Source organism: Temnothorax nylanderi, unplaced genomic scaffold (assembly GCF_030848795.1).
Source record: "Temnothorax nylanderi isolate EJ_2023f unplaced genomic scaffold, tnyl_v1.0 TNYL_tig0046_pilon, whole genome shotgun sequence".
In the NCBI taxonomy this organism is placed as follows: Eukaryota; Metazoa; Arthropoda; class Insecta; order Hymenoptera; family Formicidae; genus Temnothorax; species Temnothorax nylanderi.
Window position 1 is genome coordinate 197,756 of NW_027249108.1, and position 12,857 is coordinate 210,612.

A 12,857-nucleotide genomic window follows, 5' to 3' on the forward strand; every position below is an offset into this window, starting at 1 on the left:
CTGTGAAACTGGGACTAAGAGAGGTTTCTGAAGATAGAATTGTATTAATTATTACGGTTTTTGTATGTATGTATAATGTATATTTATTTGTGGCGCAGCATATATTCCCAAAATCACATAAAAAATATAAATAATACAAAGGATTATTTTAACATCACCAAACACAAACCGCAAGTTTCTCACATATTCAGTAACTTTTTACTACTAAAATACGATCGGTTTTGTGCGAAATTACTAAATCTATTTGATTTACATACAAGGATCAGAATATATTTACAGAAAATTGTTAACTTACAACAATCTATGAATGTCATCACACACGATTTTTATACTATATTTAACGTTATTTCATGTATTGTCTTGAAGATAAAATTAAAAGATAAACGCAAAATCATAAAGTAACATGTTAAGAGTTAAAAAAAAGTCTAAACAATTCTTGTTTTGTCAATATTTAGACTTTTTTACAGCAAGCTTCGTGTTTCTGGATCCGATTGGGTAAAAAAGTTCTTTTGCATTTTTTGCAAGGAATTAATTGCGCGGTGTGCTCTTCCCAATCGACTTTTTCTTCTTTAATATCTGAAATGCATTACAGTAGAATAATTTTTGAATTATTTTTAAAAATATACATACACTATTTATATAATTCCTCTTAACATCTCGTAATCAGTTCTTAATATTATTAAAAACATTCTTATTATTCCATAATAGTTATTCCATAATAAAATTTGTAGGTTTTGAATTATAAACAAATATTTAAAAAATTTAAACAAAGAAACTATACCTTACAAATATGACTAACTGCAACACAATTTATTGATTTATTCTTCTGTTAATTGCTTTCTTCTTAACTTCAAATATTATCTTATAAGTACATATATTACATATATTGGCACGATTCACATTTAAAACTGAGAAAAATATAATAATATATAATGATTACCAAGATTGGAAAGAGTTCATAAAAGAACGACAGACAAAAAAATTCTAAATTTATTATTTTATAAACAGCGCAATTTTTTATTAATTTAACTAAAAAAATTTAATATACCTTCGGCTACTTTTTGAGCTGGCTCGGAATGCAATTGAGGCTGAATTGTGTTCTCGACCTCCGGTGATTTCTCAAGCTTCTTACTGTTTGGTGGTGTTCGTGATAATACATGTCTTGGTTTCATTGGATTAAATATTACCTGTATATATAAAAAAAAGAATAAATTAATATGTTAATAAATCAACCTTATTAAGCAAAAAAGAAATAGATACCTTGTAGAATCTTACAGAATTAGAGTATCTTACAAAATTGTACAAGATACATATAATTTATGTTTACCAAAAATCATTTATCTTCTACATTGAGTTACTTTTAAAAATATCGTAGAAACTTGGAATGATACTTTAAATCCAAAAAGTTATTTAATATCATATTTACATAACGATCTAAAAAATTATCCTCGTCAAAAGAACTAATAACTATAATTTTTGTTCTCATTTCTTTCTACCTTTTCCGTTGATTCTGGCTGCTTTTTATCGTTCTCTTCTTTCTTCTCCTTTCTCTTTTTCTTCAATTCCACATTATTGATGTTGTCTACATTTGTTTGCGAGTTCTTAGCAATTGTGTTCTTTTCCTTAGGACTAAAATAAATATCGCTAAGTTGACCTTCTTCGAGGTCTTTGTAAAGCTCTCTCATCTCTGGACTAAACAAGCCCCTATTGTTTTTAATTCTTCCAACAGCTTCGTTTTTCTCTTTTTGTTTCTTAGGAGTTTCCATATCAATTCTATTAACATTTTCTTTGTTTTCTTGGTTACGTGGTTTCTGTAAAATATCAATAAAATTTCTTTTCAAGTTACTATATACATAATAAAAACATCATACATTTAAATGATAATATTACCTGATTTTGACATATTTTATCGTCACATTTACACGGTGGACCACATTTGTTGCTCTTCTTCACGCAACCACAAATTCGTGAGGAACAACTCCCTTTACAGCTACAACCAGACTTGTCAACTGGACTAATTGTAGCTGTTGCTGTTGCCTGTGGAGTGTGAGGAAGTAGCCTCTGACCACGTACAACGTAGTCAGGCTTGTTAGAGCTTTCTACGTGTTTTCTTAGAACATTATTTTCCAGTTGCAGCACTCTCACTTGCTCCTCCAACTTGGCAACTTCTATAAGACTGTCGACATTTTCGGTCTGGGTACCAATGTTTTTTGAGCCGCTAGAAAGTTAGATTTCTCGTGTTACGATCGTTATCACACAATGGAGAATAATAATAAAGATTATATCAATAATTGTGGTGAGAGAACAACGATAACTATTGTAATAACGGTCGAGCTTCTTGAACTGAAACAGACATGCGACTTCTCGTTTCTCGCTTACCTGGGCAACTTTGTAGACTTTGCGGATGGTTTCGTTCTCTTCATTTTTCCTTATTCTCGAGATACTCCGCAGTAATTTACGGTCGGAGACCGAAATACGAAACTCGACTGATGACAACGTCTCGGCGGTCTCGGTAACGGATTCGACGGTTTCTTTCCCTTTAAATCAAACGTATCGAAAAAAAGGGGGACGATCTTCAGCGCCGTCTAGCTCGGAAAATCGCAAACCAAAGTGAATTAGTTACCAGGTGAGGTGGATGTGTGGGAAGTTTGCGCTCTACACACTTTCATTTCTATCCTATACCATTCGAGCTATTAGCTTGGAATTTGGACTTTGGAGTTGAAGCGTGCTAGTTGCATGGAAAAGGTGTTTGTGTTGCGAGAGAGGGAGAGATTTATATTTATCAAGGTGCTCGTGCTCCTCTCCAAAACTTGACAAATAAGTCAAACAAACGTCAAACGGGATACTGCCAAGATGTCACAGGAGATAGATCTGTTGCATTGTTATCACCGTGGCTGCGGAAAGAAATTCGATCCGAGAGACAACAAGGACGGTAGGTTATACGTGGTTTTTTCTGCAAATCTGCGATTGCTATTTTTTTTTTTACATTAAATTAACAGCACATACGAGAGGAAAGACAATGCTCTTACGTCTCTTTCGCAGACGCTTGCCTTCACCATCCGGGACATCCGGTGTTTCACGATGCGTACAAGGGATGGTCCTGTTGCAGCAAGAAGTGTACGGACTTTACCGAGTTTTTGAACATCAAGGGATGCACGAGGTCGAAGCACTCGAACGATAAACCGCCGGAACCGGAAAAACCGCCGGTCGATAAAAGTAAAGCTGGCGAAGTGATACAGGTCGTCACAAAGCCTCTAAGTAACGGAGCATCCTTAGCGAGACCTTCCTTCGATGCGCCACAGCTCACCCTGTCGCCGACGATATCTCCCGCTCTCCTGGAACAGATTAAAGGCTTGACAGCTTTAGAAACTGACAAACCGACAGACAATACGGTACAGATAGGACAAACTTGTAAAAACAATTCCTGCAAAGGGACTTATAAGGGAATTGCCTCTGACAAGGAGGTCTGCAATTATCATCCTGGTGTGCCTATCTTTCACGAAGGATTGAAATATTGGTCTTGCTGTCAGAAAAAAACCACAGAGTTTTCTACGTTTCTGGAACAGCCAGGCTGTACGCAAGGCAGACACGTATGGTTTTCCAAGGTATATCGTTTAGACAAGCAAAATTTTATTTAATATTTTTCTTTTATAATTTTAGACATGAGTAAAATTCATTTTTTTCCCCTCAGAATATGGGAAAGAAGGCTCAATGTAGGATGGATTGGCATCAAACTGGATCACACGTAGTCGTTTCTATATTCGCGAAAAAATACCTGCCCAGTCAGTCTTTCATAAAATTAAATCCCGTCCATCTGACTGTAGATTTGTTCTTCGTAGAAGAAAATTCGAGATATAATCTTGATATAGAATTGAGAGGGGTACGTGTTAGTTTTAGTGCTCTGATTTCGAACGAGTAGCTAACGAAATTAAACCGGTATTTTACAATGTACGTTTTTCTGCTCTTTTTTAGATTGTCAACGTCGAGCAAAGTAATGTACATATGCTGCCAACCAAAGTAGAAATTAAATTGAAGAAGGCTGACATTGGTTCCTGGTCGAAATTGGATGTTCCCAGAGAAGCAGAACCAAAAGACCTTGAAAGTAATGAAAATTCGGCGAATCTCAATTCGCAAATTGAAGCTGTGGATCTTAGTGACCTTTAAATACTAACGATCTTTAATCATTAAAAAACGTACAATTAAATCTATAAAATTGTAATCATTTTCTATTTTGAAATGATTTATTCGAGTTTAAAAGAGAAGAGAGTTTTAAGAGCATACAAGACGTTGTGTGCTGACCGTTTTCGTTACAGTAATGTTAGCGCGACGGCAATACGTGGAAGTGGTGTATTCAATTTTCTTTGTTTTAAATTAGAAAAGTCCAAGCTGTGAGTGTGTATGAAATATTGATATTTTTTTATAAAGTTTACTTCTTTTTCCAGCTCCTGAAAGAAAAGATAGATTTAGTGTTAATAAACAATTCAAATTGATATTTTATCATGGGTTCTTTCTTTTCCTATAAAAAATGTATTCATCCAAGTTATGCGCGTATAACAATCAAATTTCTATATTCTTAATTGACTTCTCTACTGTAAAAATTTGTCTTTGGAAGCAACTGATAGAAATATTTAGTTTACGGAGACGCTTGTTCAGAACAAAGGAAAGTTAAGAATATGGGGAGGTTCTAATGTATGTGTGAGTGTATTGTATGCACTCATATATACTAACCTTTTTGACATGAGAGACACGCGTTTCGATTGTTTATCTCAAGAGCCGAACACGATGCTGGCCAGCGGATCGAAATTGCGGGTAAATAATTATTGACGCGATGACATAAAAATAAATTAACGCACATACATATTGTGGAATATTTCCCTTATTTTAGATACTAGCGCTTCACGGTTATATGCAATCGGACGTGATCTTCAGTGCTAAATTGGGAGCATTGAGAAAAGGATTTAAAAAAGAAATAGATTTCACGTTTGTAAGAGCGCCACATAAGGTCCCATCCCAGGATGGAACTGGTCAAGAGGATACGGATGAAAATGGTGTGAGAGAAATATTAGTAAAATCACAAAGTTTCTCCTATCATCACCCTGCGCAGTGATTGCAACGTGACTTGATGAACATTAACGATTTTGCTATGAATTATAGGATACGGATGGTGGTTTAATACAGAGGATCATGTGTTTAAAGCCAGAGTACCTAGTGACTTATGTGTAGGATTTGACGACAGTGTAGCTGTGATCGAGAAGGCATTCTTGGAACAAGGTCCTTTTGATGGCATATTAGGTTTCTCACAAGGAGCTGCTTTTGTCTGTATACTATGTGCAATGAAGAAGAAGAAAAGTAAGTTAATAAAATAATATACATTAACGCGTGTTATTGTATGCAAACATGTATGCCTACATATGTAAAATTAATATGTAATTGTCATCTTCTTGCAGTACTACAAATTGAGTTTGACTTTGCTATTATGATATCTGGATTCAAGTCACTGTGTGCACCTCACGCAAAGTATTACGACGAAGAAATCGATATACCTTCTTTGCATATTTATGGAGAGAATGATCAAGTCATTCCGACAGGTATATGATCAATAATTTAATATTATTACTGTAATAACATTTAATATTACTAAAATACTAAAAGGTTTAATATTGTTAATACATAATTCGTGATATTGAATAAGAAATCTCAGTCGATGTTTGCTTCAATGCTCAATTCAATCATTATTTGTATAGTAATGGCAGCGCAAATCAGTAGTCTCTTCCCAAATAAGAAGGAGGTACGGCACGAAGGGGGCCATTACGTTCCGAGTAAAAAAGATATTTATAAGGATTTTATAATGGAAATGTTTAGCAAATATAAGAACTTAAGCAATTAACAATAAATCTTATTTTATTACTGAATTTTATTCCACTAATTTAGCTTGCAATTGGAGAGAATTTAAATGTGTATATGAGTAATAAATAAATGCCAGAGGAATTTTTTTAAATATTAAATGAAAGTATGTAATCATATACAATATATTTTTTTTTCTGCTAATGTCACATAGCATGACATTATTTGTGGTGTGTTGTTACAAGTCTTATCGTAACGTACAGTTAATGGTGTTGCCATTAGTTATAAAACTGTATAAGTTAGACAATAATTAATAGGATACAATATTACAGAACTAAAGATCATTAATTAGAGCATTATATTTTACAATTACGATTGTGTATTGTATATCAGCTCAGATCCAGTCTGCCTTATATGCCACTACCAACGTGACTACCGAACTTGCAATTTAGATATCCACACATTACAGAGTCATATATATTAAATAAAAAATGTAATGCGTATTTTACAAAATATTGCATCTAATTTTGGTTTTCCTTGCGGTACAAGGACGTATAAGCGAAAGTAATATAAAGCACAGATGAACAGGATATTCAATTTGAATTATTAAAAAGGTATTTTAAAATAATTAAGCTATACCTGTAACTTAAATGTAAGTTGAGGTATTTATATCTCGCATTTTGACCATAACAAAACACTTACGTTAATTTTATAGCTATATTAATTTGGTTTGATGCGCAATAGTGAGCAGAATTTGTTTTACTTTTATTATCACTTTCAGTCTAATAATCAAGTACAAATTAGTACTCATCACATGTCCTTACAAGACTGAAGATCGCATGACTATATAGCATCCTCATTGAATTGAATATTGAAAAATTTTTTGCAGCTCTGAATACTCGTGTAAAGTTGCATGTATCTAATATTCATACGGTATTCGTTACCATAATATTCACACTCTAATATTTCACATACGTGGTACGTAGGATTTCCCTTCTGCCCCCCCTTTTTTTACCATCCAGAGCTGTCCTGACGATTACTAAATTGCGCAGAACACAAAACTTCGTCGTCGATTGACGCAATATCGTCCGCGTCATTTCAAGGTGACTGCTCTTGGCCATTGTTCTCTTGGGATTTCATAACGTCAGGGAGATCCGGCGGTAGTGAGAAGGGTGTCATTTCGAGAGTTTCAAACTGACCATCAGGCTGACGCAGAGCTAAACCGACTAACGCGGGACATTGCGCTTTTGCAGTTGACGATGTCAGTCCATAATCCTGTAAAGTCTTGTTGTCTGACATTAGAAGGTTGTCCTTGTTAAATAGCTGTTGATTTGCCGGTGGTACTTTCATTATACCTGTGAAGAAGAAGAAGAGGACGTATTAATTGCAATATTAAAAAATGATTTATTTTTTATGAATCTTTCAGTGCTTCCAATCATTAATCAACACACTACCTGTTATTATTTCTTAATAAACAATAAGCCTAAATCTTTCAAAGGTTACTCAATTTTTGATGACTTATGACAATGTCACTGAAATGTCCTCTTTCGTCACAATCATTCAAGTCAGATTATAATCAGGACCATGATAGAATAAATCAAGTTTGTTAAAATAATCAAAGAATAAAAAAAGAAAACAAATTAGGTTAACAAAGATAGTAAGTATTCGAGTAAAACGTTGATTGTGTTATAACAAATATGTAACATGTCATTATTGTCATGAAAGTATTCATCTATTCAATTATTAAAGCTAAACAACTTTGACAGTAATAGTGCTCAGCTCAACGGCAATGTGTGTAAAAGTCAAGGAAGATGTGTATCTCACGTTAAATAGTTCATTGACAATAAATGTAAAATTCTGAGTAAAATTATATAGATGAAAATTCCTGGTAAAAAACTCATTTAATTATTCGAAATACTTTTTACGAAAAATATATACGAATTAAATATGGATGATTTCTAGTATTTTATCTTCGATCTTTAGTGTAACGTGCATTCTATATTTCATCTTTGTTACTTGTCCTAATTAGTTGACCTATAATTTTCAAGATTCTTTCATGTTCAAAATTCTTCGTCTCCTGGGCTAATTTTTCAATCTCAAGATTAAAGTACTTCAAGTAAAAAATCTATTATTCCAGAAAGATTAAAGTTTACATAAATTTTCTTCATGTTTTTATACAGTTTATGTCAAGTATACTATTATCGTATACTTGCGATACATATATAAAATTACTCTATTCTCTATTAACACAATTTATTCTATACATATCACTGATTAGGCCTGACCCTCTGTTCACTCAACGAATCGAGAGGAAAGTCGCTTTATTGAAGCAATAATCATCCAATTGCGAATCGCCGAGCGACATGTCAAGAGGAAGATCTGTTGTCACAGGTGCGCTCCGCGCTCGCGATACGCGTGCTTTTACCTTCGATCATCTTCTTCAGCTCGAGGACCGTGGTGTCATCCTTCGCGTCGGTGAATATCGTCAATTTTTTTCGCCTGATCATTAGAAATACGTCCTGCAAAACGGGAAAGGTCGTCGTGAGATCGCGCTTGAAGGTTAGCCGACCCGGACACGGAATCGTCGGCCGGACGCCAGGCATCAAACGCAAATCCTTACCATTGTGATCCTAATTATATACACCTAATATTATAATATATAACAATAGGATTAATATGTAATGCCGCTGGGACACGCCAGGCCGTTTTATGCCCCTCGAGATCTTGTGTTTACCAGCAGCACAGCAGACCTTCGGGTCAGGGGTACACACCGGACCCACCAGGCCGCATGCAGTAACCCCAGATCGCGGAATTTTCCGACGCATGCGTCGATCCCTGCACGCGCACGCGCGTGACCGATCACTTTCATGTAAATAGTAGTGACACTTGACACTTGACACAGTGGTTAGATGAAACGCAAAAGGGGCCCCTGTGAAACATTTTTCCGAAAATATACATTGTATACATTCGTACTCTGTCATTATCGACAATTGTTATCTTCTTACAACGCTGTTCTTTTCAAGTGATGTGAGAAGAAACGAGAAGAAGTAATCGCTTGTTCTTTAAAAGAGGTGCGCATTTATTTCTCTTACGTTTCCCATTGTGCATAATTTAGATAAGTCTGTGTGTGTTATAGATATTAAGCAAAGTTTATCATATTGTTTGGATAATTCATCGCCTCTTGTATTCTATAAGTCGATATTGTGTTTTTGTCACCTTAGTTCACCCATAGGCATTATTGTATGTACATACATGTGTATAACGATGTAACTGTTTCAGTTACAGAAACACTTGAAAATTTTGATGGAACTGACTGACTTCTGCATCGCTACACGTACTTAATATTGACCGTATATAGAGTTAGGAGATCTGATGACAGATCTTGATGAGGGATCTTCTAAAAGAAGGAGTTTTTTGTCACCTAACTTAAGAAGCGGTACTATAAATTTTTATAGTTTGATAGTTATAATTATTAAAATCTAGCATCTAGTATATATATTTAAAAAAGCATACATATTATTATTTTCTATGTTTTATCTTTTTTCAGAGAAGGAATATGTCTTCTTCACAATTTAATTATCTGAAAAATATTAGTCTTCATGTCCAACCAATAGGCAAACTTGGCTACAACTCCCTTGTTGAACAATTTGTAAAGAAAGTTCTTAGCTTTAGTTCTCAGTACGGCGGCAGTAACAGCATATCTTACGCCGCTGCTAACATAATTGAGTCATATAGCAAGTTTCCAGAGTATGGAGATTTTCCACAGACGTTTGCCATGGTATGTATATTTTCTGTCGGTATTCATTATTAGCTTATAGAAAACAATCGTAACTTTTCTGACTTTTTTGAAATATGGATTTCCAAAATGGGTGATAATAGATACATGAGATGCGGGTTATTAGGATAGAATTTAGGACCCATCACCCGTCGATTGCGATTCGATTATTTCCACATAGAGCCACATATTATCTTAATAATAGCAATCTAATTTAATGCCACAAGATCTTATAGTTTTGACACTTTTCTGACTTACTTTTTATTATAGAGAACTTATGGACCATGGTGGGACAAAGCACCTTCGAGATCAATCGATTATATGCCACAAAATAATATGGAGGTTGTGAGTCAAGATTATATTAGTACGTAATATTTGAATTTTGACAAATATGAGACTATTAAAGAAGATACGCTTTTGTTGTGAGAAGAGAGATTATAATTATTTTTTCCTTCTTGAAGATGTCGAGTATGATAGAGCTGTATACCCAATTAGAGTCTCTATATACGAAGTATATAATCCCGGGAGTGTAGTTCGAATTTGGGCTCAAGATCATAACAATCGTTGGTTTCTATTGTGGAATGGACCGCCTCAGATTGTTCCTTCAACATCACGGATATTTTCCCCACCTTTACGGTCGTGTGATTTTAAAACTAAAACACTCAGACTAGAGTTTAACCACAGCTTATTGGACTATTACACAGAGCTAGATGCTATACTGCTCATCGGAACAACAGAATTGATTCTTCCTAAAGATCAATCCCACAAACGGAATATAACTAATCTATTAAAAAGCATCAATTGCAAGTATCCTTGCCATTGGGACATCCATAATTTAACGCCGGATTATGCACACATGGATACAGTTCATCTTAAGGAAATATTCGATGAACATTGTATTACATTGCCATACATGTTTTTCGATAGAAGGTATTATAATTGTCAACATTAAACACAATATTCTTTTTTTTGTTAATAATGAACATAATTTTTACCAATGTCATTTCTAGTGATAGAGTACCGGATTTTTTCAAGAGCAAGTTAATATCTCAATTAGGACCACTTTATTACTATGTACCACCTCTTAAAGAGGGATCTAATAGTATGCAACACTTTTTATCAGAAGAACTTTCAAAATTTACGAACAATCGAGTTTCTTTAGATGAATCCAAGAAGTCATCACCTGGCAGTTTTTCCGTGGTTCCTGTAAAGTATTCCAAGAAATCTGTTTTTCATAATGACTTTATTGTAATGTCCTATTTATTAAGACTTTATATTTTACCTTTTCAGCATGAAATAATAATAAAAATATTAAGAAATTTAGACTTGAAGTCGTTGTGTCGTATGGGCAGAGTAAATAAATATTTCAATAATTTAGTACAAGACCCTCTGCTCTATAAAAGTTTGAATCTAAAACCGTATTGGCATATTATTAGTACAAAGGCGTTGTACTATTTGGCATTCAAATGTAAATATTTGCGACGATTGGATCTTTCGTGGTGCGACAGCTTTTCTGTCTCGGATCTCGAAAAATTTCTTGATACTTGCGGTAGTCTCTTAACGCACTTACGATTAGACTGCTGCTCGTGTATTGACGACTCTGCCATGCTTAAAATTTCGACGGTATGCAAAAATTTGAATGGTATGTATATAAATATGATTATTATTATTACACATGAAATATATAACTAGTACGTACATATTTTTTCTTTTTTTTTTTTAGAATTGAGTCTACGTAATTGTGACTCGATAAAGGACCAAGGATTTTTATGTCTTGAAAATCTTGAGTCGCTGGAGCGTTTAGATCTTTATAGAACGCGGATAAGAACTCAAACTCTTTGCAAGATATTGCGAAAAAACCGACGGATGCGTCACTTACATATAGGAGGCACGGACAAGTATCTGAACGTAGATGAAGTTGCAATGGAATTGAAAAACTCGTGTCCAGATTTGGAAAGTATAGATTTATGGAAGGCGCACACTCTTACATCACAAGGTATCGATGCCCTCGCTGACTGCAAGAATCTACGGGAAGTGGATTTTGGTTGGTGGTACGTGCGTGTATCAGTTTTTTTGAAAATGCGTGTTTCCTCATTTTACGCAGATTATGAATTTGAAATCTATTTATGGGATCACGAATTGTGAATCTAAGACCCGCTAACTGCGAGTCTGGTACTTTCATACAGAGCTACGTGTCCTCCCAGTTTTTTAATACATATTACTATATTTTTTATTAAAATTTATGTTTCTCTCGTATGTATCTTGAAAATAGTTGTGCTGTTTTTCTGTTTGCAATTGAGGGTTGTAATAACATAGCTGTTGTTTACAGTGGCAGTACGACCGGTCATGGTGACAGCTTCCGTAGGTTGTTATCCTCCTGTGAACACCTGGAAAAGGTCTTTTTGGTTTCTTTTAGACAGCTGACCGAACGCGATTTGAGAGCACTGACGCTGTGCAAAAATTTAAAACAGTTAGACTTGTTAGGCTCGCTATCCCTAACAACTGAGATATGTTATGCATTTTTCATAAATTGTCCTAAACTGGAGATGATTGATCTCAGCTTCTGTGACAATATTACCGACTACTCGATTCAGCAGTGGCAGCAAATGTATCCGCATGTGGCCATCAAAAGATTAAAAAACAACGAATGATTAATGTAGAATTTTAAGGTTTAATGTAAAAGGTACCTTGAGAAAGTTAAATTTCCAAAAACTGCGCTAAGTGCACGTGACTGTTGAAAGAATAAAATAGATTTGCATATTTTATATTTAAATCTATTTTTTCTATAAAAGTAACGTTAAAAATTGTGCCAATTGAGAAATAAAAATTTGTGCATAACGTAACTTTAATATCGCATTCTTTTATATCCCATGAAATATAATCAAATTATATCTTGCACGTTTTACATACTATCGTCGATCGCTCAATTAAACAAATTTCATTTAATCGTAAAATTTAAAATAATCATGTGAATTAAAATTGCAATTTCAAAAATGCGCTCTCCGCTACTGTCTACTGCCGAAGAAGACCAATCGTAGAGATTGGATGAACAATAGTCATTGGCGGTCGGTTTACAGTATTCCTTGCGCTGTCTCACGACAAAACTGCCGGTATTGGCTGCATTCGGCAGGAAAAGCAGTTTAAATTGTGCAATTTTTCGTATTATTTTGAATGCGATGTAGAAAATACAACATTACAAATGCTGCATTTCCAACAGTTTGTTAGATATCGCAATGCG

General features: G+C 34.5%; 5 protein-coding genes across 7 annotated transcripts; 3 read left to right on the forward strand and 2 right to left on the reverse strand.

The window, feature by feature from the left end:
• Positions 1 to 57: 57 nt before the first annotated feature.
• LOC139772010 (uncharacterized) lies at positions 58 to 2,581 on the reverse strand. 2 transcript variants are annotated; one of them, XM_071705277.1, is made up of 6 exons: positions 2,380 to 2,581; positions 1,891 to 2,218; positions 1,497 to 1,811; positions 1,049 to 1,187; positions 782 to 908; positions 439 to 576 (listed from the first exon to the last, which is right to left on the reverse strand). In XM_071705277.1, the coding sequence occupies exons 1-5, from the start codon at positions 2,421 to 2,423 to the stop codon at positions 811 to 813; spliced, it is 924 nt and encodes a 307-aa protein (XP_071561378.1). In that variant the 5' UTR covers positions 2,424 to 2,581; the 3' UTR covers positions 439 to 576; positions 782 to 810. The 2 variants fall into 2 exon arrangements, with proteins under 2 accessions (XP_071561377.1, XP_071561378.1); XM_071705276.1 differs by lacking the exon at positions 782 to 908 and having other exon boundaries at positions 58 to 576.
• A 69-nt stretch (positions 2,582 to 2,650) lies between these two features.
• Mora (CHORD-like protein) lies at positions 2,651 to 4,490 on the forward strand. The gene is made up of 4 exons (XM_071705275.1): positions 2,651 to 2,932; positions 3,043 to 3,605; positions 3,692 to 3,880; positions 3,973 to 4,490. The coding sequence occupies exons 1-4, from the start codon at positions 2,854 to 2,856 to the stop codon at positions 4,162 to 4,164; spliced, it is 1,023 nt and encodes a 340-aa protein (XP_071561376.1). The 5' UTR covers positions 2,651 to 2,853; the 3' UTR covers positions 4,165 to 4,490.
• Positions 4,491 to 4,623: 133 nt separating this feature from the next.
• On the forward strand, positions 4,624 to 5,912 carry LOC139772011 (esterase OVCA2). Its single transcript, XM_071705279.1, has 5 exons — positions 4,624 to 4,809; positions 4,886 to 5,048; positions 5,155 to 5,349; positions 5,448 to 5,588; positions 5,745 to 5,912. The coding sequence occupies exons 1-5, from the start codon at positions 4,738 to 4,740 to the stop codon at positions 5,885 to 5,887; spliced, it is 714 nt and encodes a 237-aa protein (XP_071561380.1). The 5' UTR covers positions 4,624 to 4,737; the 3' UTR covers positions 5,888 to 5,912.
• Positions 5,913 to 6,015: 103 nt separating this feature from the next.
• Positions 6,016 to 8,616, reverse strand: Elob (elongin B). Its single transcript, XM_071705280.1, has 3 exons — positions 8,465 to 8,616; positions 8,270 to 8,363; positions 6,016 to 7,199 (listed from the first exon to the last, which is right to left on the reverse strand). Exons 1-3 carry the CDS (start codon positions 8,465 to 8,467, stop codon positions 6,943 to 6,945), a joined length of 354 nt encoding a protein of 117 aa, XP_071561381.1. The 5' UTR covers positions 8,468 to 8,616; the 3' UTR covers positions 6,016 to 6,942.
• A 99-nt stretch (positions 8,617 to 8,715) lies between these two features.
• Positions 8,716 to 12,462, forward strand: LOC139772007 (F-box/LRR-repeat protein 4-like). Of its 2 annotated transcripts, none has more exons than XM_071705272.1 (9): positions 8,716 to 8,915; positions 9,124 to 9,280; positions 9,392 to 9,622; positions 9,890 to 9,983; positions 10,081 to 10,549; positions 10,630 to 10,825; positions 10,910 to 11,261; positions 11,343 to 11,670; positions 11,949 to 12,462. In XM_071705272.1, the coding sequence occupies exons 3-9, from the start codon at positions 9,401 to 9,403 to the stop codon at positions 12,268 to 12,270; spliced, it is 1,983 nt and encodes a 660-aa protein (XP_071561373.1). In that variant the 5' UTR covers positions 8,716 to 8,915; positions 9,124 to 9,280; positions 9,392 to 9,400; the 3' UTR covers positions 12,271 to 12,462. The 2 variants fall into 2 exon arrangements, with proteins under 2 accessions (XP_071561373.1, XP_071561374.1); XM_071705273.1 differs by having other exon boundaries at positions 9,130 to 9,280.
• Positions 12,463 to 12,857: the final 395 nt, after the last annotated feature.

Excerpts from the sequence above, each read along its gene's own strand:
- LOC139772007 (XM_071705272.1), top strand. The coding sequence starts at position 9,401 with ATGTCTTCTTCACAATTTAATTATCTGAAAAATATTAGTCTTCATGTC. Across the intron at positions 10,550-10,629 it reads TACATGTTTTTCGATAGAAG|TGATAGAGTACCGGATTTTT; the intron begins GTATTATAATTG and ends TGTCATTTCTAG. Across the intron at positions 11,262-11,342 it reads GGTATGCAAAAATTTGAATG|AATTGAGTCTACGTAATTGT; the intron begins GTATGTATATAA and ends TTTTTTTTTTAG.
- Mora (XM_071705275.1), top strand. The coding sequence starts at position 2,854 with ATGTCACAGGAGATAGATCTGTTGCATTGTTATCACCGTGGCTGCGGA. Across the intron at positions 2,933-3,042 it reads TCCGAGAGACAACAAGGACG|ACGCTTGCCTTCACCATCCG; the intron begins GTAGGTTATACG and ends TCTCTTTCGCAG. Across the intron at positions 3,881-3,972 it reads TTGATATAGAATTGAGAGGG|ATTGTCAACGTCGAGCAAAG; the intron begins GTACGTGTTAGT and ends GCTCTTTTTTAG.
- Elob (XM_071705280.1), bottom strand. Across the intron at positions 7,200-8,269 it reads GCTGAAGAAGATGATCGAAG|GTATAATGAAAGTACCACCG; the intron begins GTAAAAGCACGC and ends TCTTCTTCACAG.
- LOC139772010 (XM_071705276.1), bottom strand. The coding sequence starts at position 2,423 with ATGAAGAGAACGAAACCATCCGCAAAGTCTACAAAGTTGCCCAG. Across the intron at positions 2,219-2,379 it reads AAGTCTACAAAGTTGCCCAG|CGGCTCAAAAAACATTGGTA; the intron begins GTAAGCGAGAAA and ends CTAACTTTCTAG. Across the intron at positions 577-1,048 it reads AGCTCAAAAAGTAGCCGAAG|ATATTAAAGAAGAAAAAGTC; the intron begins GTATATTAAATT and ends AATGCATTTCAG.
- LOC139772011 (XM_071705279.1), top strand. The coding sequence starts at position 4,738 with ATGAGAGACACGCGTTTCGATTGTTTATCTCAAGAGCCGAACACGATG. Across the intron at positions 4,810-4,885 it reads CCAGCGGATCGAAATTGCGG|ATACTAGCGCTTCACGGTTA; the intron begins GTAAATAATTAT and ends CCCTTATTTTAG. Across the intron at positions 5,589-5,744 it reads TGATCAAGTCATTCCGACAG|TAATGGCAGCGCAAATCAGT; the intron begins GTATATGATCAA and ends TTATTTGTATAG.